Raw genomic sequence first — 21,218 nt, forward strand, 5'->3', positions numbered from 1 at the left:
TCATCTGTGCATGTTTAAACCAAACTGAAAGATGTTTTTCTCCCTAAAGCTGCAACAAAGTATCCCCAGGTCACTAAGGCTTCCCATCATGCCGGAAGTCGCCCACCTGCCCTCCATGAAGCCTCCTCCACCAGGTTTCAATGCCACCCCGACGAGCTCCAGCTTCCTGACCACCACCACCACCACACAGCCCCCATTGGAGGAGGTGCACATGCAAGTGCACAACATCCTGATTGTTGTCATTTTTTGTGTTGTATGCTTTCTGCTCCTGCTCACCATCTTCTACACCTTCTGCTTCCATTACTCCATTGGTTCAATGCCCAAAGACTCGCACACGACCAAGAGATGCAGCCTTGAACGCGAGGACGCCACCTATAAGTCCAGTTCCTCTGATAACCAGTCGGTGGGGAACGTTGTCTGACTGGGACACCGGACCAGGATAACTGATATTTAACCGTCTATCAATGTATTTTTGTTGGGGTTACACTACTTGTTCTAGTGACATGTATGGATGTGTAACAGCACCATGAAGGCAGAGAGTAACTACACCTTCCATAAACCAAGGCATGACATTTGAGTAATTGATTTTACTCTCGTATTGATTTGATATTGATTTGTTCCTGCATTTGATTGATAATTGAACAGGAGCAGTTCCTTGGTTTTCTTGCTGGAGTGCATGCATGTCACGTGAGCACACATACACACAATAAAAACATATCCATGTATACCCACAGCCATGGAGAAACGTGTTCAATAAAAAAGTGTAAAATAAATTCAAATGTAAGTCTGAATGCCAGGCCTTTGAGTGATAAGACAAACAATAACAAACGACACACACGGTTCAGCAGGCATCTCGCTTTATTTTCACTGAACTGACAAGCGTTTACATTGTGCCGTGGCTGTGAATTTGAGGAGACTGTTATTGAACAATAAATCCAGACATGCAGGATGGAGGAGAGATACAGAGGGATTTCTTGAAAGGATGAAATAAGATGTCAAATCTACAAGGTGCAGCAGAACAAACAGGAAATTACTGAGCTTGTGTCCAGCTGAACCGCATGGCAGTGACACAGCAACGTTCTAGTGGCAACTACTTTGAGGTGACTGATGTGAGGTATTAATTGAAGTGTCTGCCCACTCAAACTGATCTAAGTGTAAATAAAAATACAGATTTATTTCTGTATTATCAAAGCTAACTAAGGAATGATGATTTTGCTCTGCAACATAACAACACTCTAGGCCACTAGAAATTTCAAGCATTACATATTAGGCCATGTATACTAACAATACGTCATTAAAGAGATTGTCATGGTATCACCACAAGAATGCCAAAATAACAGCAAAAACAGCATTCCTATCTGGCATTTGGCCTAATAGTTCATGAGTTGAACAAAAAGTGTTTTAGAAACAGTAATACAAAAGAATTACTGGCTATAGCATCAGCTGGCGTCTGTTTGGCTCATGACACGGAGCATGTGGCACTCTTGGAGCAGCGGGAGTCACAGGAGCTGTCAGGGGACTCCATGATGCAGTCTCTGCCGTCAGACTCAGGTGAGTCCAGTCCCAGGTGAGCGTCCTGGAGGCCGTCCTGCAAAGCATCCTTATAGTGGGCCTGGGGAAGGAACAGTCCCTTATAGTCACACCAATTGTAGCAAGTGTAAAACAGCACTAATAGGAAGAGAATAATAGTGATGGGAATGGATGAAAAGAAAGTAATTAGAAGTTCGTAGTTAAATCAAAGTCAATAAAGGTCGTGGCACTTTGCGTTGCACCAGATATTCCCTCTCACCTTATGAACAGACATCTTCTCCACACGGCACAACTCCATCGACCCCTTTAGAGAATGGCCTGAAATTTCCATCTTGATACGATGAGAGCGAGTAGACTTGACATCATCCTCGTCCCGCCCTGACGCTAGTGGGGAAACCTGGGGGCAAAGACAGAAGGAGACTCAGGGAATCAGAGATTATGATGGTGGCAATGAAGCAAATGAGAGTGTAAACCATTCAAGGGTGTCTTAGTTGAATGTTTTACCAGTCCCTCCTTATTTCCTGTGACCTCAGTGCCTGAGATGTTGGCCTTACTGATGGTCTGGTTCTCAAACTGAGGACACGCCGCCTGAGCGTTTCCGTCTTTGTCCCTCTTTCCTTTCAGCCAGTAGGTCTCAATTTCAACATTCCCCTTAAAATGGACAAAGAGAAGAAAAAAAGTAAGATTTAGGTTTGGACATAAAGGACGTATGCACAAATATTAAAAGACATATGCTCAAAGGTACAATTTCTGTTATGGAGGGGAGTAAAATGGCAGAATCATCATCATCAAAATCAGAATTCCCTGATGAAACATTTGTCACGCTTTTCTTGAGATTGGCGCCTGTAATCAGCTGCCTGAGAAACCTTTGGGAGTCACTTTGCTGGCATTATCACTAAATGTACAGCCTCAAAGTCAGACCCAGTGATGAAATAGACTGGCAAATCAACAAGCAGGCTGCAATTACCAGCTCTGAATATTTAGTGTGCTGACTCCCCAGAGCCAAAACACTGTGAGTTATTATTATTCCATGTATTTCTAAGATTCAAAATGTTTATTATGTCTGATTGCTGATACACAAATCTTCCATTAAAATATATTGCAGCCTCAATGTTCAGTTGCAGGTAGGTTGTGTACAATGTACAGAAAACATGTATTTACCTTTAGGTGGGGACGTTCACACATTTCTGAACCACATCATCGCTGTGTGTTATGTTCGACAGCAAATCATATCAATTACATGTTGTCATAGTGTCTGAGTGAATGCAATTAATGTGGTGATGAGTGTAGTTGCTGTGGAAACAGTTTAGACCCCTAACCTTGATGGTAATGGTGCCCCTCCTTTCAAAAATAAAGTGACTCCCTTTCAGGTGCTCGTAGGTGGCGCTGCTGAGCTGAATGTGCATCTCCTGAATGAGATAAAGGAAGACCAGACAAAAAAAAATCACAATAAAACTGTTAGTTTAGTTATCATATATACAGTAAAAAATATTGACTTAGCTTCCCTACCTTTCCATTGCTCTCCATGGCAGATGCGGTGTGGACTGTGTCACCGTGCAGACCGTAACGTGGCATCTTATGTCCCACCACACCTGCCACCACCATCCCAGAGTGGATCCCTGCAAGAACAACAGTTTAGGTCACTAAGTCAAACACGGACACAAACACACACAGGTCCACACACGCTTTACCCACCAACACGAATCTGTATGTGGTTGCCATTAGAGGGGTCTTTCAGGTGATCTATTGAGCGCACCATGTCCAGGGCCATGTCACAGATGTTGTGAGCGTGATACTTTGTCTTCTCTGGAGCCCCAGCTACCACCATGTAGGCATCTCCAATAGTCTCAACCTAGAGAAGTCAGGAACAGAAGCTCTCACACAGCAGCACTTCTGGAGAAAGTGTATTAAACAGAGGGAAAATCACACACAAACCTTGAAGACGCGGTGCTTCTCGCTGAGCGTGTCAAACAGTGTGTACATGGTGTTGAGCATCGAGACCACCTGCATTGGAGTGATGTGGCTGCAAATGCGAGTAAATCCCACAACATCGCTGAAAAGAATGGTCACATCTGGGAACACCTGGGAGAAAAGAGGTAAGAGAGCTGATAAGCTTACACACACACACACACACACACACACACACACACACACACACACACACACATCAGGAAGGAAGTGTGCATGTGTATGTGTGTGTGTGTGTGTGTGTGCCAGAGTTTGAAATGGTGCATGGCAAAGAGTTATTTGAGAAGTATGATGTGTCTAATATATGTCTCTTTCATCTGTAGGATGAATATGCAGCTACAAATTTCAGCTTCAGCTTAGCTTAGTCTGGCTCTGTCCTAAGTTTCCGTTTCCACCTCTTTCCAGGTTTTAAGAGTCTCTAGTGGATGGGTGCATTTCCCAAAATGTTACTCTGTTGTTTCAGAGAGCAGCAAATGTTGAAACACTGAAACTTTTGCCTCTGTTTGTGTCTGGCACTTAAGGTGTTAAATCATAGTGGCGTATACAGTAGGCCTATAAGGTACTATCAACAATCCTGACCTCACAAGTGTTCACAGCCGGCTCTCCTTTGCGCAGCCTTTTAGCCACTGGCTTGGGAATCATTCTGTACAGGAGGTCATCAGTCTTCTTCATCTCATAGTCCAACATCTTCATGCTCTCCTCCAGCTTACTGGACTTCTTTTGCTCCTGCGCTCACAATGTGAAATTAGACAGAAGCACAATGTAAGTTTGTATCTATTTCTTTCACCTCAGGTCTGCAGGCGGTGGGTGATCTGGGGATGCCAGACTGAAAGAAGGGCTTCAGAGCAACTTTGCATAATGCAGAGTGGCAAGGGAGCTGATCACACATAAAAAATGCAGCTGCACGTTGGCAGAGTGAACCTGTATGAGAGCTCTCTTCAGCTCCTCTGACTGCTGCGTGCCCGCCAGCACCAGGTCTCTGCTGGAGTCGTGCATGCTTAGGTCATTGATGTACAGGCCGGTCCTAAACATAGCACTCAGACTCTCCATCCTAGAAACACAAACAGACAGTTAAAGAGAAAAATGAAGGACAAATGACAACAATGATGGTGCTAATAATATGCACTAAACGGTAACAGAATCTATTTGAAAATAACAATAGCAGTATCTATAAAAATTAGGCGATTAAAAGACAGTAATTGTGAGAGATGTTATTTTTAGTTTCCTACAGTATAAACAATGTAAGCAGTGTGATGTGGCATTTAACGTTTCAGTAGTTTCCTCAATACAGGCATAAGGGCATTTGCTTGCAAAACAAAATGTTTGAGAAGAGGAGGGAGATGTTTTGGTAATGTACTCTGTAGAAAACACTCTCAGTTGCAAATGGGTTCCCATTAGGCCCACAAGAGCTGCACAGTCTGATTACAAGCTAATTAGCAGCTCATTTCATGCATGGTAAGTGCTGTTAGAATGGGCCCCTGATTTGATTCACTGCCCAGCCTTTTATTTCCAGCTTCGTAATTAAGTTTAGCTCTTGCTGCTTTTTAGAATAATTTACTTTAGAACTGCAGCGTTTTAATAAAGATCTGTCTATGAGAGTGTGTGTGTGTGTGTGTGTGTGTGTGTGTGTGTGTGTGTGTGTGTGTGTGTGTGTGTGTGTGTGTGTGTGTGTGTGTGTGTGTGTGTGTGTGGTGGGGCCTTACACAGGGGTTCCCAGGAAGATGATGGACTCCCACTCTGGCATATATCTCATTTGTCCTTTTAGTTTTAGGCAGCGGCTCCCATCGCCCCAGCTCTCCATCGCATTAGCGCTGTTACCGTCTAAAAAGGATGGAGCATGATTAAATGCCAACAGGACAAACAATGAGAGAGGTGTTTTAAATATCAGCAGTAGATAATAACTGCACTGTGTTAACAATGTCATCCTAATGGATTTTACAGTTTACTATCGGTCAATTTAGAATAGTTCAACTATTTGGGAAATATGCTTATTCGCTTTCTCGCTAACAGCTAGATGAGAAGATCAATACCACTCTCAACCTGTATGTTCAATATGAAGCTGGAGCTAGCCACTGTTTAGCGTTAGCTTATGTCAGACTTTGTCAAAAATGTCAAACTTTTTTCTTTAAAGTGAGTTTCTTTTGGATTCTAACTGTGTCCGTGTCTTTAATAGGGTTAACCTACTCATACATGTAAGCAAGACTGAGGAGCTGATAGTGGACTTTGGGAAGAAGCATGGAAGGAACTACATCCCCCTTAATATCAACGGGTCCTCGGTGGAGAGGGTGGACAACTTCAAGTATCTTGGTGTCCACGTCACCTAGGGTCTGACCTGGGCGCAGAATACTGAGATACTCAGAATACTTTCTCAGTGGTGAGAAAGGCAAGCCAGAGACAGTTTCACCTTGATCGCTGAGGAAATTCCAGGTATCACCTTAAATACTGAGGAATTTCTACTCCTGCACCATCGAAAGCATCCTGACGGGGAACGTCACTGCCTGGTACGGAAACAGCACCGAACACGATCGCGAGACCCTGCAGAGAGTGGTTCGTTTTGGCTGAGGCGCTGCCCTACCCTGCCTAAAGGATATTTAAACCAGGCGTTGCAAGAAAAAGGCTAGGAGAATCATTAAAGATAAAAAACCACCCAGGTAACAGGCTTTTCACCGTGTTGAGGTCGGGTAGAAGGTACCAGATACAAGAAGGCCAACACTGAGAGGCTCAAGAGAAGCGTCTACCCTCAGGCCACTAGGATCCTAAAAACCCCCAAAGGGGGGGTTTTTTTAAAATAATGTACAAATAAAATTGATTGATTGATTCTGTCATTGTCAGCCAGGCTAGATCAATGTCTGTATGCTCAAGTGTAGTCGTTTTAGATAACAGAACCTTTGTAATCATCTCCAATGATGGACTGGAAAGCCATGAGCTCTACGTCTACGTCAGCAGTGCGATTGGCATTTTCATAGTCAGAATCTGTGGAAAAACAGGGGAGCTGTCAGAGCGGTAAACATTCATGTTCAAACCCTCCACCCGTGAAATCTGGCTGGGATCAGTTCCAATAAATTCAATCAATTAAAGTTGAATCAAGACATCAAAACAATTCAATTTCTCTGAACTTCCTAAACTCTCAACTTCAATTCAGCAATTGTTTACTGCACACCTCCTCTTTTTATTTAATTTAATAAATACATGTGTTTTAATAAACCTTAAATTGAGCGTGTCTTTCACAACTGACTGCAGTGAAATTGATCTGTCTACAAGCCTGCGAGTCCTCGCCCACCAGACACACACCCCTGTGATTGTTTGCATGGATCCCACGCTTACTCTGGACTCGATTGTGAAGGTTCCTCTCTCTCTTCACAGGCTCCTTGGACATGATCTCAAACAGGTTGTTGGGGTGGGAGATGATCTGTATACAGATGACTAAATCAGTATTCTCAGCACTCATCAGCACTCTGTTAAAAGCTGATACATTGTTGTTTATATCGCTAAAGTTGGACCTGAATTGGCTGGAAACATTCAAATTGTCCCTGTCTGAAACAGGGACACAAAGTGATGTCTTACCATGTTCCAGGTGAACTCCACTAGGGGGCGAGCCAGCAAGAAGGCATCATTGATCTTCTTCCCATCCAGATCAGGGAAGACTGTCGCCAGGCCTGAGCCAACGTTATGCACCACCATGTCCTTAAGAATCCAAGAATTGCAGGGATTGTTCATACGTTGAACGCTTCATTTCATTCATGAGGTGAGTTTAGGAATTGAACTAAAAGGAGTTACCTGTCTGAAGACGATGTTAAAGGGGAAGACCTCAAAGAAGAAGTCTGAGGTAATGGGCAAAATCTCCTGCTCTTCCTCATCCTCCTTCATGATGTAGCGGTAGGCTGAGTTGTCAAAGTTCAGCCTGCACAGACATACAGATCAATATGTTTTCTAAAGTTTAAAGTTAAGTATAAACTGTGGTGGAAGAAGTATTACGATCCTAACAATACAACAAAGTGAAAATACTCAGTTACACATAAAATGACTGCAATCAAAATTTCAATGAAGTAAAAGTACAGATTAATGGTGTAAAAAAGAAGAAAAAACAACGTTCTGCCACACACATTTCTATATTTTGGATGTTTGTTTAATCTTTGCGATTTTCTTTAAATAATTTATCTCTTTAGGCCTTGAAAAGTTATTCAAATGAAGCCATCGGCGAAGTTTTGAGAGAAATGTCTCTTCGGTGGAACTGACAACTGAAATGTGACAAGGGAGCCCAACTGGACACTGCTTTTATTGTAAGGGGTCACAAGCCAAAAAGATTGGTAACACCTGGTTTCATGTTTTTTTGTTTTTTTATGTAAAATATCAATCTGAAAAGTAAAATAAATGTAGTGGGGTAAAATTACACTATTTCCCTCTTTAATGTAGTGTAGTAGAAGTAGAAGTAGCTTAAAATGGAAATATTCAAGTAAAGTACTTATTATTGTACTTATGTAAACTACAGTTCATGAATAAATGTACTTTTCACCTCTGAGTATAAAAAAGCTTTTGTGTGTGTGTGTGTGTGTGTGTGTGTGTGTGTGTGTGTGTGTGTGTGTGTGTGTGTGTGTGTGGTGTGTACCTCATGGTGACATGAGAGTAGTCTCCGACCATCTGCTCAGACAGCACCTCCACATGGATGTCGGTGTCATAGAACTGTTTCCCCATCTGCCTTAGCTGACCCATGGCGTAGTGCAGATAGCCTTTGCGCTTACTCCTGCCAGACACAAAGGTAGAAAATGCAATTTCAGTCTAAAGGAAATGAATCACACAACTTTCTCTCCGTTTGCTCTGTTCTGTTCTGTTCTTTTGACCCCCCCCCCCCGTCTCAGACCTGTAGTGGAGGGTGACTCCAGTGGCTGACTCCTCCTGACAAAAGAAGGTTGGAGGCTGCACCTTAGGGTAGCTGAAGCGCAGGTACTCATGGAGATTATCAAGGCCATTGACAAAGTCACGTACATGACGGCCCAGAACCTGTAGGCAGAGACAGAGGGCGACAGGGCATGTCTAAGATAGTTGCTCTAAATGGCTTATTACAGTACTTTTCAAGGGACACTCCACTTATGTTAGTTTACTCGTCATGGGGAGGACTACTCTAAGCAATAATGTTGTCTGTGGTCCTGGAGAAAAATCTGAGCTTGGCCCATACAAGTGACCATTCTTGACTGATTTGTACATGAGTTACATATTTCTTCTTCAATAATAAGACACAATCAGATATATGAGACACTAAGAAAAGAAAAGATTCAAAAACCACAACCTTTCATTGGCACAATGGCAGTTTAAAGGATACTCAGATCACTGGGTATTTTAATCATTTTCTCACACATCTACCAAAAGACAACACAGTACTGACAGTTTTAACTCTGAGATCTTTTTTTCACCTTGAGGATCCTGTCATAGCCGTACTTCCCAACAAAGCCGAGAAAGTAGACGCCCCATGAGTTCATCAGCTCATTGTAAGGTGTGCCTGTCACTCCACTGGCTGCCTTTGCAATACGGGGAATCACACTCTCACTATACACCTGCAGACACACACACATATAGACCTCGGCATATCAAAAATATTTCTTTTGACATCAGGATATGAAGCTTCAGACAAAAGCAGACAGTGAGTGATAGGTTGACATAGACAGCTCATTCCTCACAAATATATTTTATAAATACTAGTCAATGCTGACATACAGAATTATTGTATTCATTTCAGAAACTCAGACCTACCTGGTGGGTGACAAAAGAGTGCAACCTGACATCTGCTCTTTCTCTGACCAGCTTCCACACATCATCTCCGTACGACTCCTTGATGAAGTCGTGAAGACTCTCACACAGCAGCCCGTACATTATGTCTCTAAAACTGAGCACTGTCAACACAGCTCTCCAACTGATTGACTTCCAACAGTCCTCCCAAAGGTGCCTGCTAGCGAATAAGAAAAGTTCAGAATGAAGACTTTTTCAGTGCTGCAAGCTGAATTTTAATGCATTTGGCTTTCAGCGTGAAGCTATAAGAAGCCATACACTGTTGCTCTCAACACTACCTGTGGAGTTTTGATCTTCCTCGGACTAGCTAGCCAGATAAGGTTTCATCTGAAGGCCAACGGGGCAAATGGTTTTAAAGGTGCCCTCATCACACAAGCCCTTGAGTCTGTGCCTCTATTGTTCTTGTGTCAGCTGTCAGCACCTGGTGGCTGTGCACCTCTCTCTATGTGACATGAACACACTGCGGAAGCACCTCTCGAACACAGATGACACCAGTCCCGTCTTTATTATCGGTTTGTCCTTTTCAAGAAAATTACTTTTAAAACCACTGAATTGTCAATAGATAATTGTCATTATTACTGCATTTGTGATGAACTGTAACAAGAATAAACTGGAAGAAGGCTCAGAGTGATACAGCACCACACAAAAGCTCAAGTTGTATTTGTTAAAAGGAGGCTACTAACCTACTGTGGTATCTTTTTATATAGCAGATTTACCTTTTTTCTCTCTTTTCACTCTTAAATAAACCCTTAATGGGCACCAACTGTTCAGCTTCCATTGTGTGTCTGCAGATGATTTTCTGTGACTCAGGATGACTCCGTACTTTCTATCATAGGTCGGGAGGCTTCCTACTGGGGGGGATAGTGGTGTTGTGGAGCAGGCAGGTACGAAATCGATATCCAATCTCAACAGGGATAAGGAAAATGTTTTTTTTCCTCCAGGCTCCTGCTGAGCTCAATGAATCAATTTGTGGGGGAGAAGAAAAAAAAGATGCTCGATAAAGACTAACTTGAGTTAAAAAAGGCCAACCAAATATAAAGTTAAAGGGCATCACTAGGCATCACATCACTAGTGTAACACACAATGTGAGTTTATACAGAATTCACAACTGGAGTTTCTCAGCAGGAATAAATAAAAACAAAATACCAAAACGTGTTACTCATTACTATCTTTTACACTGCTGGTATGTAGAAATCCCAAAATGCACAGCAGCGTGAAAGAAAAGGATGTCAAAGATCTCACACCATGGAGTTTAACCTTTGACCCCAAACTGAATCACAACCCCTGATCGCAGTGACCTTATCAAGTTTAGAACAGCTTCCGGGAAACACATGGGGGGGGGTGTTTGTAAGCAACTAGATATATGTGGCAGTAAGTAAGGCGGAAGTACTTTACAGAAGAGAGAAATAGAAATAGTGTTTTTGTGTGTCTATGTTTAAGGTGAAGAGGCTGGATGCTTGGCCTCTGTGAGAGCTCAGTGTCACTGTCTGGACAGCAGCTGTTATCACACACACGCCCACGCACACACACACACATACACACACACTGAGGGGATCAGATTTTTATTATCAAAGAGGCTCGAGGTCAGGATGTAAATCTTTATACTTGCCCCTTCCCCTAATCGCCCTTTTATACCCCTCCTTTAACACTCCCTCCATCCATCCTCATCCTCTCTTATCGCTCGGCTAAAATAACCCAGTGAGGTAAGCACCCGAGGCATCCTGGGATGACTTTTATACAGGCTGTTCCTTCTCTGCTGAGGAGAGTCAGAGTGGAGCGTGGAAGCACCCCAGCTCCAGTACAAGATAAAGAACTCGACTATCCAGACCAGCTCCAACACCCGACATACATACAGGCAGGAGACACAGGTAAGGAGTGTGAAGTGTGGAAGCTACCAGGTCCTTAAATTAACTGTAAACTTATACAATTATATATTTCTATGATGCCGGAATGACAGCTTTAGAATGTAAAAGATGCACTGTGGTTTGGCTGCAATTTGACACTTTTTTGAGTTTTTTGTTACTTAATTAATAAGTCATAGTAAAAACAGATTCGCAGTGGGAAATAATGAAAAATGATAAAAGTACTATAGAAGTAGTAGTAGTATAGAAGTATCATAAAACAAACTGCAATTTGGAAAAATCTTTATTAATAATAATAATAATAATAATAATAACAATTCACATGGCAACATGTGTCCATCAAAAGGAGATGATGATGCAGTCAGGCCTGGATGACGTGACAAAGCAGAGGATGTTGCAGGCCAAGGCTCTCTGTAAGGAGGCCAGAGGAGTTAAGTGTGGATTGGGTAAGATGCATTGATTCGATGTAAGATTACAGTCTATGTCAGTTCCTTTTTAAGTAATTAGTCAGCTAATGCACGTACTAGTTTACACACTGGTTAACAATCTTCAACAAATTGGTATGCTCTTGTGTGATTTTACGCCCGTATTTAAACTGCCAGAGTTTGTGGTCACAAGCCTGTCAGATGTAACTGAGCCAAACATCAAAGTGTTAGCCCACAGCGTGGGGACACATGCGATGTGGTTCAGTACACCAAAATCCCAAGCGTGCCAGTGTGTTGTTGAAATTCCCCAAACATTCCAGCAGGGACCATCCCAGTTGCACTGTGTGTTTTCTATCGCTTTCTGCCATCAAGTCCCCTAAACTCAGCAAAATGTGACTCCCACCACTACATTTTACGCAGGTTGATTAAAGGCAGCTCCTCAGGGGTGACACATGCCCGGACTTCTGCTCACACTTCTCATGTGTGAGAAAGAGGGCCATCCGCTCTTACATGAGTATTCATCCAAAGACCCTATTTATATGCCCAGTTACCCCATGCAACCCTGGACAACAACAAACATTACACACCCCTTCACATCATCTCCAGGGAATTTCAGACCCTACACTGTGCCATGACATGAAACGAGAAGAGCTGTGCAGATACCAACTTAGTGATGCTGCACACGGTTTGGCTTTTTTGTATCAGTGCCCCTCAGCTGTTATTCGTCGACAGAAACAAGATCATAGCAGACATTATGATTTGCCAAAGGTCCTTATAAGTCTGAGCTACTTTCCTTCTCTTTCCAAATATCTGGAAGTAGCTGCTATCATTACTAACAACTAAATGGCATGATGTATTTACACAGGGTTGGAGCCACCTCGTCACCCGATGCTTTGCCACACAGGATAAGAACCTGCGGCAAATAGATTGCTCTTCTCTGATACTGCTATTTTGAAAATGCATAAGGATATTAAATGTAACGACTTATTAAAGCACCTCCATTTGTCCGTCATGTTGTGACAGAGGGTCTGAACCTTGGGAAGAAGATAAGCGTTCCAAAGGACGTGATGATGGAGGAGCTCAACCTTCCATCTAATCGAGGCTCTCGCATGTTTCAGGAGAGACAGAAGAGGGTCGAGAGGTTCACACTGGAGAACGCTGCCAATGGTGCTTATAGCACCAACAACAATGTAAGGAACTGAGTGATGGCACATAAAACACAGGCCTCCTATCCACTGACCATGCTGTAACCTACAGAATGATGTACCTGATTCTTTTTTCGAATCCTTGTTGAAAATGTTGGTATGCGGCAAATACAATTGTAACTCTGTCCATTTCCCAGGTCTATTCAGAGGCCGTTCCTCCCCCACAGACCATCCCAGAGCCACAGGGAGGAAAAGAGAACCAGGCTTTCTCCATCCCTGGTAAGCATAGCCTGGTCATGAACCTTCAGAAGACTGTAGCAAAGAAGGGCAGTCCTGATGTCCTCGCTCCAGGTAAATCATAATACATGGTGACGAAGAGCCGCAGGCTGCCACAAGCTAGCTCATCGCAACGCCAAATGCACGGGCACTGTATCTCACTTTGACAGGGTTCACTTTTCGTATGGAAATGTATTAAGCAAATAAATGAGTTTTCTTATTATCAGTAACAGGAGAGTTGGCAGTTTGCAGAAAGCGGTTATGTGCGTCTTTGCTGAGTGCTGTTGTGCATTTGTCATGAAAGAAGGTACTGCTTACAATCTGACTAACAGTGAGCTAAATTTGGTTTATTATTGGGGATTCACACTGAGATCTAATTACTGTAGTTCCTATTGTTGACAGGAGTGGCATCAAATAGATTTATATAAATATTAGATCCGTTTGTGCTGCTTTGCTGGGGCTTGCTTTTTTTAAGTTATCTAATGGGTTTTCTAATTAGTTTCAATTTTTCTGAAAAAAGTGGTCCAGGCAAGTTTAATTTGCTAACACCGAATTTAAAAGATGAAATTACTAAAAAATTAAAAGATACATTGAACGCTTTCACTTTAGTTGTAAGTCACTTTTATTCGACTTCTTTCTGTCAGGATATTCTGGCCCTCTGAAGGAAATTCCTCATGAGAAGTTCAACACAACAATAATCCCCAAATCCTACAGCTCCCCATGGAGCCAAGCTCTGGGAGACAACACAGAGCTCCTGAACGCCCTCAACACCCAGCTGCCCCAGCTCCCACAAAGACTACAGCCTTCCAACTACAGGTGCTTCAACAGGTAAATCTGCCTTTCCACATCTGCTGCTGTTCACCCAAATGAATCAGGTTAAATCCTATTCAAGTTGGAAGCACAGGTGCTGAGACCCACCCATCTTCAAATAGACCCACAGATGACCTAACCATGCTATCCATCACTATCATCACTTCCCTCGGCTCCACTCCATGTTTCCACAGTTTCAAAATTAATCTCTGGCTTGCACATCCTTGGAGTGTGGCTGCACGATGGCTATTTTGAACTCGGCTGGCTCTTGAAAGATGATCCACTGGGGTGCTGCCAGCTTTAAATGCTCACAAGACAAATTACGCATGGAAGGGAATCACCTTTCTCATGGCACACAAGGAATTGCATCACACAAGCAAGGCAGTCCAAAGGTTAAGCTTGGGCAGATGAAGAATATATGAAAGACAAACTCAGACTTTACTCAATTAAGGCTGTCAATCCCTTAGTTTCTGCCAGCCAGTCTGGAACTGTACCCCCTGTGGAGGGATCTGTTTACACCTTTAAGATTATTATGAAATTGTGAAGCCTTAATTAAATCTGAACTCGAACACACCCCGTTTAAGTCATCCTGAACCCAGGGTGGTTTTCTCCTGTTAACAGGACCAATCAAAATCAGAGATATAACCAGACCGGGTATCGTGTATCATTTAAAAGCCCCTCCCGCCTTATGGGATGGAGCCTGAGCCATACGATACATCGGGTCATGTTCTGCTGGGACTATGAAACACAATGCATTCAGCCTGCTTAGTAACAACTCTTCTCTTTGTCTCTCAGATCTGCTCTGCCATTCGGGGGAGCTATGGCCAGCAGGAGGGTGATCCCAGTGATTGGCTTTGAGGCAGTGGACTCGCAGAACCTGCCTGGCATCGCTCTGGAACGCATGTGTCGACGGCCCAACTTCAACAGGGCGCCCAAGGGATGGGGATGCGATTTCTGCCCTGAATCTAATGAACTATGAAAAGCAGCTGACCAGCTAAAGACTGAAGCACTGACCTATGCTTGCTGCTCCCTTCCTAAAAAGATAATCCCTCTGTTAATCAGTGGGCACTGCAGGAGAAAAAAAAAATCACTGCATGATATATAAAGTTATTTGCTACTGCTGAGTGGTTTGACCAGATGAGGTAAACAGAGGCTGCTGGAATCACTTCATCACCACAGTAGAGTCCCAGACAACGCTGCCACAGGCTGAACAGTTCAGTTATCCCTAGCAGTGTCTGATCCCACCAATAGGGCTTTTCTCACTGCATTCTCTTAGGCCCGGGTAAACCTAAGCACAGGGCTATATGATTCACACTGCACTTCTAAGAGCCCTGGATTAAGTGTCAGCTGAAACACAAAACTAATATTAGCATATGAGAATGATGATGCTGCTTGCAGTTAGTAAAGAAATTCCATTAACCCTGTTTCACACCCCAACTTTTAGCATCAAGTTTAGTGATTTCTCGGTGGATAACCCCCCCCCAAACTTTGGGCGATCAAACCCTAGACTCATGTCGGGATTGGCCCATTTGGAAAATGCCAGGATTGTGCCAGTGTGAACACTTTCTTAGCCTCAGGCTAAGTGCAGTGTGAAAGGGGCTAATCAACACCTGACACTATTCTTTTCCCACTCGCAGCCCCTCCCTTTGTCCCCTAATAGTGTGCAAGGTAATTAGTAGGAAATAACTCCGCCCTTAAAAATAGTTAAAATAGCAGTATTAATGAATAATATGCACTCTGAAACGATCAATGACAAAATTGGGTCAATTTAATGACAAGTGAAAATAACATTCAAAGAAAGCCTTACAATAAACAAAGTCATTATGCTGTGGAATATTAAGATTGTGTCAAATAAAAAAAAAAATGATTCAAAATTAACATGTTTAAAAATGCTCCTCAGAATTCTACCCCATGTTGCACGATGTGACAAATTCAAGTTTAACTGACGGTACACATTTTTATATGTACAATGGCTCCAACCGCAAGAGCCTGTAAAAACCATATGGCCCCGATAATATTGGCCAGTACTCTCATGTCTGAAGTCTGCTGATGCCGTTCTGGTACTTTTTTTAACTGCAAGTAGCGACAAAGTCATCTTGTACTCTCCTGGTTGTGGTCTCTCCAGACACAGACGGTGCTCCTTTAGTTCACTCACTGCAGGTGGCATAATAAATCAGATGTTTATCCTGTAAGACATAACTGCTTTCTCCCAGAAGTAGTCTGCAGCTTTCAGGCCCACTGACAGCATCTGAAGTAAATGCACCTGACCAGGTTTGACCTAAGGAAAAGAATGACACCTAATCGCAGTATGACTTCAATCTAGCAGCTAATCACCATGACGTGAGCCATGTGCGGCGTGGGCACCCATGCGCTGAGGATCCTGGGAGGGGTAGTGGATTTGACCTGGAGGTCTCATGCTCATCGGAGGGGGCATAGGGGGAGCCATGTGACCCATGGGGTGAAACATTGGAGGGCCGAAACCTGATTGAGCAGATGAAAAGAAAAAGAACACCATTAGGTCTCTACCCTTTCGCATTGTGTTTAAATCATTTACACCATGCTGCGCGATGAATACATTCTTCTCAGCAGCTTTGCAAAAATGTATTGTGTGAACCTAAAATCACAGATCAGGATTACCAAAGTTAATAGTAGTATACAATAACTTTTATATTTGACATGTGTTACTATGTATGGGATATAAGCTGCATCTATCAGATCATGGTGATGATTTTACCTGGAGGAGGCGGGTTGATGCCTGGAGGTGGGGGCAGAGCAATGTTCATGACGGCAGGAGAGGTGCTAGGGTCCAGGTTAAAGTAGTTTGCAGGTGCTTCTTCATCTAAAGCTGGTGGTGGAGGAAGAGCTAGACAAAGAGTAAAATTAAAGAAACAAGATGACAAATACATTTCAGCCATTTTATTTTCCCTATCAATCCCAAAACAGTCTAGTAAGAGAAGGAATCAACAAGTAATGATACAATGTAGACATTAGAGACTACTTTAAAATTACAGTCACATGACTATGTCACTATGCGTACACACACAAATTCCAACCATCCCCGTGTTTGCAGACTCACCTCCAGGAAGTCCAGGGACAGGATCAAGTCTGGTGCCCATCTCACTGATGCCATCTTTGATGCCCTCCTTCCCTCTGGCTGCCTGTGACCTACAAAGACAAACCATACAAGTTATATATTAATCACATCACTCACTTTGTTTAACACTACTGAATGGTGTGTAGCAGCAGCATTCTGTCCAGAATAGAAAAGTTCCAAGTGACACGCCCTGCACAAACTCTTTGCCATGGTAAAGCTCTTACTGTGTCTGTTGTTATTTTAAAAAGGCACTGCAATCAGTAATTTACTCTCAATTGTGACTAGGATCGTAACAATACTCCAGGATGTTACTTTCACACACACCACCTGGCATTTAATAAGCAAATTATCACTATAAATCTTCAGATCTCCTCCCATGTGGCTCCGCTTAGTGGGGCTGTACGAAAGCTAAGAAATCAGATGCTATGAGGAGTCTTTTTTGGGGGTCCATCCACTGAATGCATGACTGCGTGAGTACGGTCTGGGTTGGTGATGGACACCCTAATGCTTAACTTTTACCTTCATGATATAGCTTCTTACCTTCCCCACTTGACAGTGAGCCTCCGGCCATTAATGATGAGTTTGTTGAAGGACTTCTCAGCAGCCATTTCAGCTGCCTGCCGAGTGGCAAACTGGATGAAGGCACACTGCTGCCTCTGGACTATGGTAATGGTGCGAATCTCACCAAACTGGTAAAAGTGACTCCTGCAATAAAAACAGATACATGTCCAATAGACCCAAACCACTGGAAGTTGGAAGGTTTAAAATTGTAACAACAGTCCTTTTATGACAATCAAAACGATATTTGCAAAACTCAATGGCCACAGAAAGTTGTGTAGTTGCTAGGATATAGAAATCCTTACTTGAGATCTCCATCAGTGACAGTATCTCCCAAACCCCCTATGTACAGGGTGGTGATGGACTTGTCGTCTGGTGGGTCCAGTCGGGGCATAGTTGAGGCACGTTTTAGCAGCTTGTCAGCCACTGGGTCATTGATGCCATAGTAACGGTCCTTTATGTTCTGATCAGCCAGAGGGTCATCAGGATCTGTGGGCTTCTCGTGCCTGTGTAAAATAGACAACCAGAATGAGAAAATGCTGACAATGCAGCAACAACAACAACTGTAACAAATTACAGTCAAATTGAACTATAAGAACACACCAAGTTCTATTTTGCTTATGATAACAAATACTCAAAAAAGCAATGTAAAACTCATACATACAAATATATCAAGATGAAAAAAAAAAATAATCAGCACACGCTGCTGACCCCACAGCACCAAAGAACCGCATCTGTAGCCCATTCAATGAAGGTTACTCACCTGTAGGGACACTCCTCCCCTCTCTTACACTCTCCCTTCACCCAGAAGGAGCAGATGTGTGGCCGGTTCCTCTTGTAGTATGGAGTGGTCCGGGCAAGTTTCAGCAACATATCACTAGAGCTGGGAGCTTTACCTAGCTGCCCCACCGGCCGTGTGCCATCAGAATTGGCTATCTATGCATGAGGAATCAATGACAAAAAAATCTTAGAGCAACTAACTACTTAAAGTTATCATTTGTACCCTACTTTAGTGAAATCTTAAAGGTGAACCAAACCTCTAAAATGCTAGTAATGGTTCTAATCCACACTTACTTCCAGTGTTTTCTTTATTTTGAAACTGAAGACAAGCTAAACTTTGTCCAAACGTTTCCTATTGTGTAGGCAAAATTTAAAATAAAACTGGGACTTGGGAGATACTTATTATTTAAGGACTGGACAAAGAAAAGTGCCCAGGACCTTCAAGCTAGTTTTAGCTATTGTAGCTGTATGAAAATCACAATAAACAGAACACATGTTTTTGTCTGCATCACAAAGCTATTATACCTCTCTCTCCATGTTCTGTGTGTAGTACTCTTTGTTCACATCTGACTTAGGAACCTCATCTTTAACTGACAGCCCAGTGTCTCTGACCTGGATAGGCAAACCTGTAAAACACAAGGTGTGGTAAGAGGATCAAACTCACATAGCTAATGTATTAGCTTCATCAAGTCGTAATAAACAAACAAGTAATGAACACAGGCTAAATTCCAATTACAAATTACAAGATGCAGAGACTCACCATACTCCAGGTCCAGCAGACATGTCTGACAAACATTCTTCATTTTACTGCAGGTCTGACAGACTTCCGTCTTCTTGAAACGCATTCGTGTCCCTGGACACCATCGGAACACGGTAAATGGTCGAGCACAAATCTGATGGGCAAAAAATTAAAATTGATATATAAATATTCTAACATGGAGCGTAGTGTTACAAGTTTAAGCTAAACTGTGTTGAACGCTGCATAAGCAAGATTTAAAATATCAATGCAAAACATACCTTGCATTCTTTCCCATACTTCTCCTTGGTCTGTAAAACAAAGCATTAACACATTTTAACCTGCACACCAATTGGTACCAACACTACAAGAAAATTACCTCTAAATCATGATACACAGTAATACAAACTCACCATACGGATGTAAGGGTTTTCTCCTAAACATGTCTGACACAGAATTGGAAAATCCTGAAAGACAAAAGGAAAACGGATGTTCATTTAGTAAAAACAAGCATGAAGCACCACATCAGTCATTGAGCCAAAAGAGTCCCCTGATGCAACTTATATGAAGCATTAACACTATGTATCACTTTCTGCTGTGTGCACCTTGGCAAGGTTACATTTGTGAACAGAGCAATTAGACTTACTCCTACTTTGACATCTGTTGAAGGATGCTGTTTCAATCTAAGTGCTAGCTGCTGAAAATGACTTGCCTTAATCCATCCCACTGACAGTATCTGCGGAACACCTAATTATAAGCAGCTCTTGTAGCTCAAGCGTCAACAACACAGTCTAGAGTTGCAAAGTTTATATTCTTCTGGTCTTAATAAAACCCAAAATTGGCCAAAGGCCCTGTTGTGTCATGGTTCAAGAGAGGAAACCGATTTATTGCCTTATATAGTAGGGTGGCGAACCTTTTAAGAGGATCAAAAATACAGTTGCTTGATGCACAAATAGTACATGAATGCTTAATATTGGTAGATATGACAACTTCAATTTACGGTAGCTCAAATGCAAGGTTAGCTACATCAGTTCATTTTCCACTAGCTATAAGGACCAGCAACTAGTATGGTTAACGTTACAATAAAACATTAATGATTTTGTTTATAACTCGGAGCTGTATAGAAACACACAACACATGTCTTCTGATGTGTTCCATGAGTCGTAATATAAAGTTGAGATTGACCTGTCAGGCAAGCCGATTTGGTCCTTTCCTGTGAGCGCATGCTAGGCTAACGTTATAGCTCCGACTTTACGAGTTTAAATTAGCGCAGAAACAACGTTCGCTAATCCAAAACAACATACAATGACACGGTTATGTGCCGGATTGTCTCGATTCTGCATAACCCGGCTATGAGTGGAAATGGAAGCGTTAATGTTACTTCACGCAACTTTGTTTTATTGTTAGCCTGCTAGTGCTAGCCTCCATTAGCTCAGATAACTAACTTTAACGCAAAACAAGCACTCGGTTATCGAATGCTTATTTTGAGCCAAATCTCGGAGGTTATCGCACATCTTCTGTAGCTCTATTGAGTCCAGATTAAATGCGGTTGTTCTATGAATTCACGTAACACTGTAGCAAACATAGATAGGTTAACAGCATCAGCCACGCTTCTACTAGCTAGCGTTAGCTAACGGCAGGCTAACTAGCTAGCTAACAAGCAAACCGGACAGATTTGTGCCACGCTAATCGATTTTGTGGACATGTGAGTTTCCTGATTTTAACGGTTAATGCCTGTGTTTTAATCCTACTCCCTGCCCTGTAAAACATAGTGCCAACTAAACGTACCGCGTCTTCCCAGTTCTGTCTATTGTAGGTGTTGGATCCTAGGGATGTCGCCATTTTGGAGAGTGCGAGCCAAACGGGCCAAAAAAAACAACGACGACACAAGAGGTGTCAGACCACAATGCACCGCGCCAGAGAGCCACGTTTCACCTTAGGGTGTCGCCCTATTTCAATAAACTACCAGGCATATCCAAATTAGAAAAATAAGAAAATATAAGAAGCAAGTATAAATATTGGGAAAGTCTAAATACTGGCTTTGCACCACAAGTGACTCTGGCAGAGTTTTGGGTATAAAGGTGTGTCTTTGTATAACTGTATGGATTATCATTTTTGCTGTAGTAAACCTAACTCTCATAATTCAGAATACAGTTTAAAGCTACTCACTTTATGCTACTTTACACTGTTACTCCATTACATTTTAGAGGTATATTTTTAACTCCATCAAATTTAGCTGACAGTAATAGTTTC

General features: G+C 42.5%; 3 protein-coding genes across 8 annotated transcripts; 1 reads left to right on the forward strand and 2 right to left on the reverse strand.

Annotated features, from left to right (window-relative positions):
* Positions 1–840: 840 nt before the first annotated feature.
* On the reverse strand, positions 841–9,635 carry LOC120566723 (soluble guanylate cyclase 88E-like). 3 transcript variants are annotated; one of them, XM_039813331.1, is made up of 19 exons: positions 9,558–9,631; positions 9,244–9,439; positions 8,907–9,047; positions 8,357–8,496; positions 8,105–8,239; positions 7,276–7,399; positions 7,063–7,182; positions 6,823–6,907; positions 6,385–6,471; positions 5,202–5,319; positions 4,420–4,549; positions 4,078–4,224; positions 3,466–3,612; positions 3,226–3,382; positions 3,040–3,149; positions 2,850–2,939; positions 2,035–2,181; positions 1,790–1,927; positions 841–1,612 (listed from the first exon to the last, which is right to left on the reverse strand). In XM_039813331.1, exons 2-19 carry the CDS (start codon positions 9,361–9,363, stop codon positions 1,460–1,462), a joined length of 2,289 nt encoding a protein of 762 aa, XP_039669265.1. In that variant the 5' UTR covers positions 9,364–9,439; positions 9,558–9,631; the 3' UTR covers positions 841–1,459. The 3 variants fall into 3 exon arrangements, with proteins under 3 accessions (XP_039669265.1, XP_039669267.1, XP_039669266.1); XM_039813333.1 differs by having other exon boundaries at positions 9,244–9,436; positions 9,558–9,630; XM_039813332.1 differs by having other exon boundaries at positions 9,244–9,635.
* Positions 9,636–10,969: 1,334 nt separating this feature from the next.
* Positions 10,970–15,428, forward strand: LOC120567130 (myozenin-2-like). Of its 4 annotated transcripts, none has more exons than XM_039813967.1 (6): positions 10,970–11,118; positions 11,478–11,587; positions 12,590–12,756; positions 12,909–13,062; positions 13,632–13,815; positions 14,593–15,428. In XM_039813967.1, the coding sequence occupies exons 1-6, from the start codon at positions 11,006–11,008 to the stop codon at positions 14,774–14,776; spliced, it is 912 nt and encodes a 303-aa protein (XP_039669901.1). In that variant the 5' UTR covers positions 10,970–11,005; the 3' UTR covers positions 14,777–15,428. The 4 variants fall into 4 exon arrangements, with proteins under 4 accessions (XP_039669901.1, XP_039669898.1, XP_039669900.1 ...); XM_039813965.1 differs by having other exon boundaries at positions 11,010–11,147; positions 11,488–11,587; positions 14,593–14,776; XM_039813964.1 differs by lacking the exon at positions 11,478–11,587 and having other exon boundaries at positions 10,970–11,147.
* A 117-nt stretch (positions 15,429–15,545) lies between these two features.
* rbm22 (RNA binding motif protein 22) lies at positions 15,546–20,885 on the reverse strand. Its single transcript, XM_039813963.1, has 11 exons — positions 20,754–20,885; positions 19,379–19,432; positions 19,247–19,276; positions 18,990–19,122; positions 18,755–18,855; positions 18,213–18,385; positions 17,755–17,955; positions 17,432–17,596; positions 16,874–16,962; positions 16,532–16,660; positions 15,546–16,278 (listed from the first exon to the last, which is right to left on the reverse strand). Exons 1-11 carry the CDS (start codon positions 20,805–20,807, stop codon positions 16,124–16,126), a joined length of 1,284 nt encoding a protein of 427 aa, XP_039669897.1. The 5' UTR covers positions 20,808–20,885; the 3' UTR covers positions 15,546–16,123.
* Between the last annotated feature and the right edge of the window lie 333 nt (positions 20,886–21,218).

This window comes from Perca fluviatilis, chromosome 10 (assembly GCF_010015445.1).
Source record: "Perca fluviatilis chromosome 10, GENO_Pfluv_1.0, whole genome shotgun sequence".
Taxonomy (NCBI): Eukaryota; Metazoa; Chordata; class Actinopteri; order Perciformes; family Percidae; genus Perca; species Perca fluviatilis.

Bases quoted from the DNA above. Each gene is read 5' to 3' on its own strand.
- rbm22 (XM_039813963.1), bottom strand. From the start codon at position 20,807: ATGGCGACATCCCTAGGATCCAACACCTACAATAGACAGAACTGGGAA. The intron at 19,123-19,246 runs GTATGTTTTGCA...TTTGCCCATCAG, and splicing joins AGTATGGGAAAGAATGCAAG to ATTTGTGCTCGACCATTTAC. The intron at 18,856-18,989 runs GTGAGTCTCTGC...TGTGTTTTACAG, and splicing joins TCTGCTGGACCTGGAGTATG to GTTTGCCTATCCAGGTCAGA.
- LOC120566723 (XM_039813332.1), bottom strand. From the start codon at position 9,363: ATGTACGGGCTGCTGTGTGAGAGTCTTCACGACTTCATCAAGGAGTCG. The intron at 5,320-6,384 runs GTTCTGTTATCT...CATCCTTTTTAG, and splicing joins CATTGGAGATGATTACAAAG to ACGGTAACAGCGCTAATGCG. The intron at 4,225-4,419 runs GTTCACTCTGCC...TTGTGAGCGCAG, and splicing joins TGAAGAGAGCTCTCATACAG to GAGCAAAAGAAGTCCAGTAA.
- LOC120567130 (XM_039813967.1), top strand. From the start codon at position 11,006: ATGACTTTTATACAGGCTGTTCCTTCTCTGCTGAGGAGAGTCAGAGTG. The intron at 13,063-13,631 runs GTAAATCATAAT...TCTTTCTGTCAG, and splicing joins TCCTGATGTCCTCGCTCCAG to GATATTCTGGCCCTCTGAAG. The intron at 13,816-14,592 runs GTAAATCTGCCT...TTTGTCTCTCAG, and splicing joins AACTACAGGTGCTTCAACAG to ATCTGCTCTGCCATTCGGGG.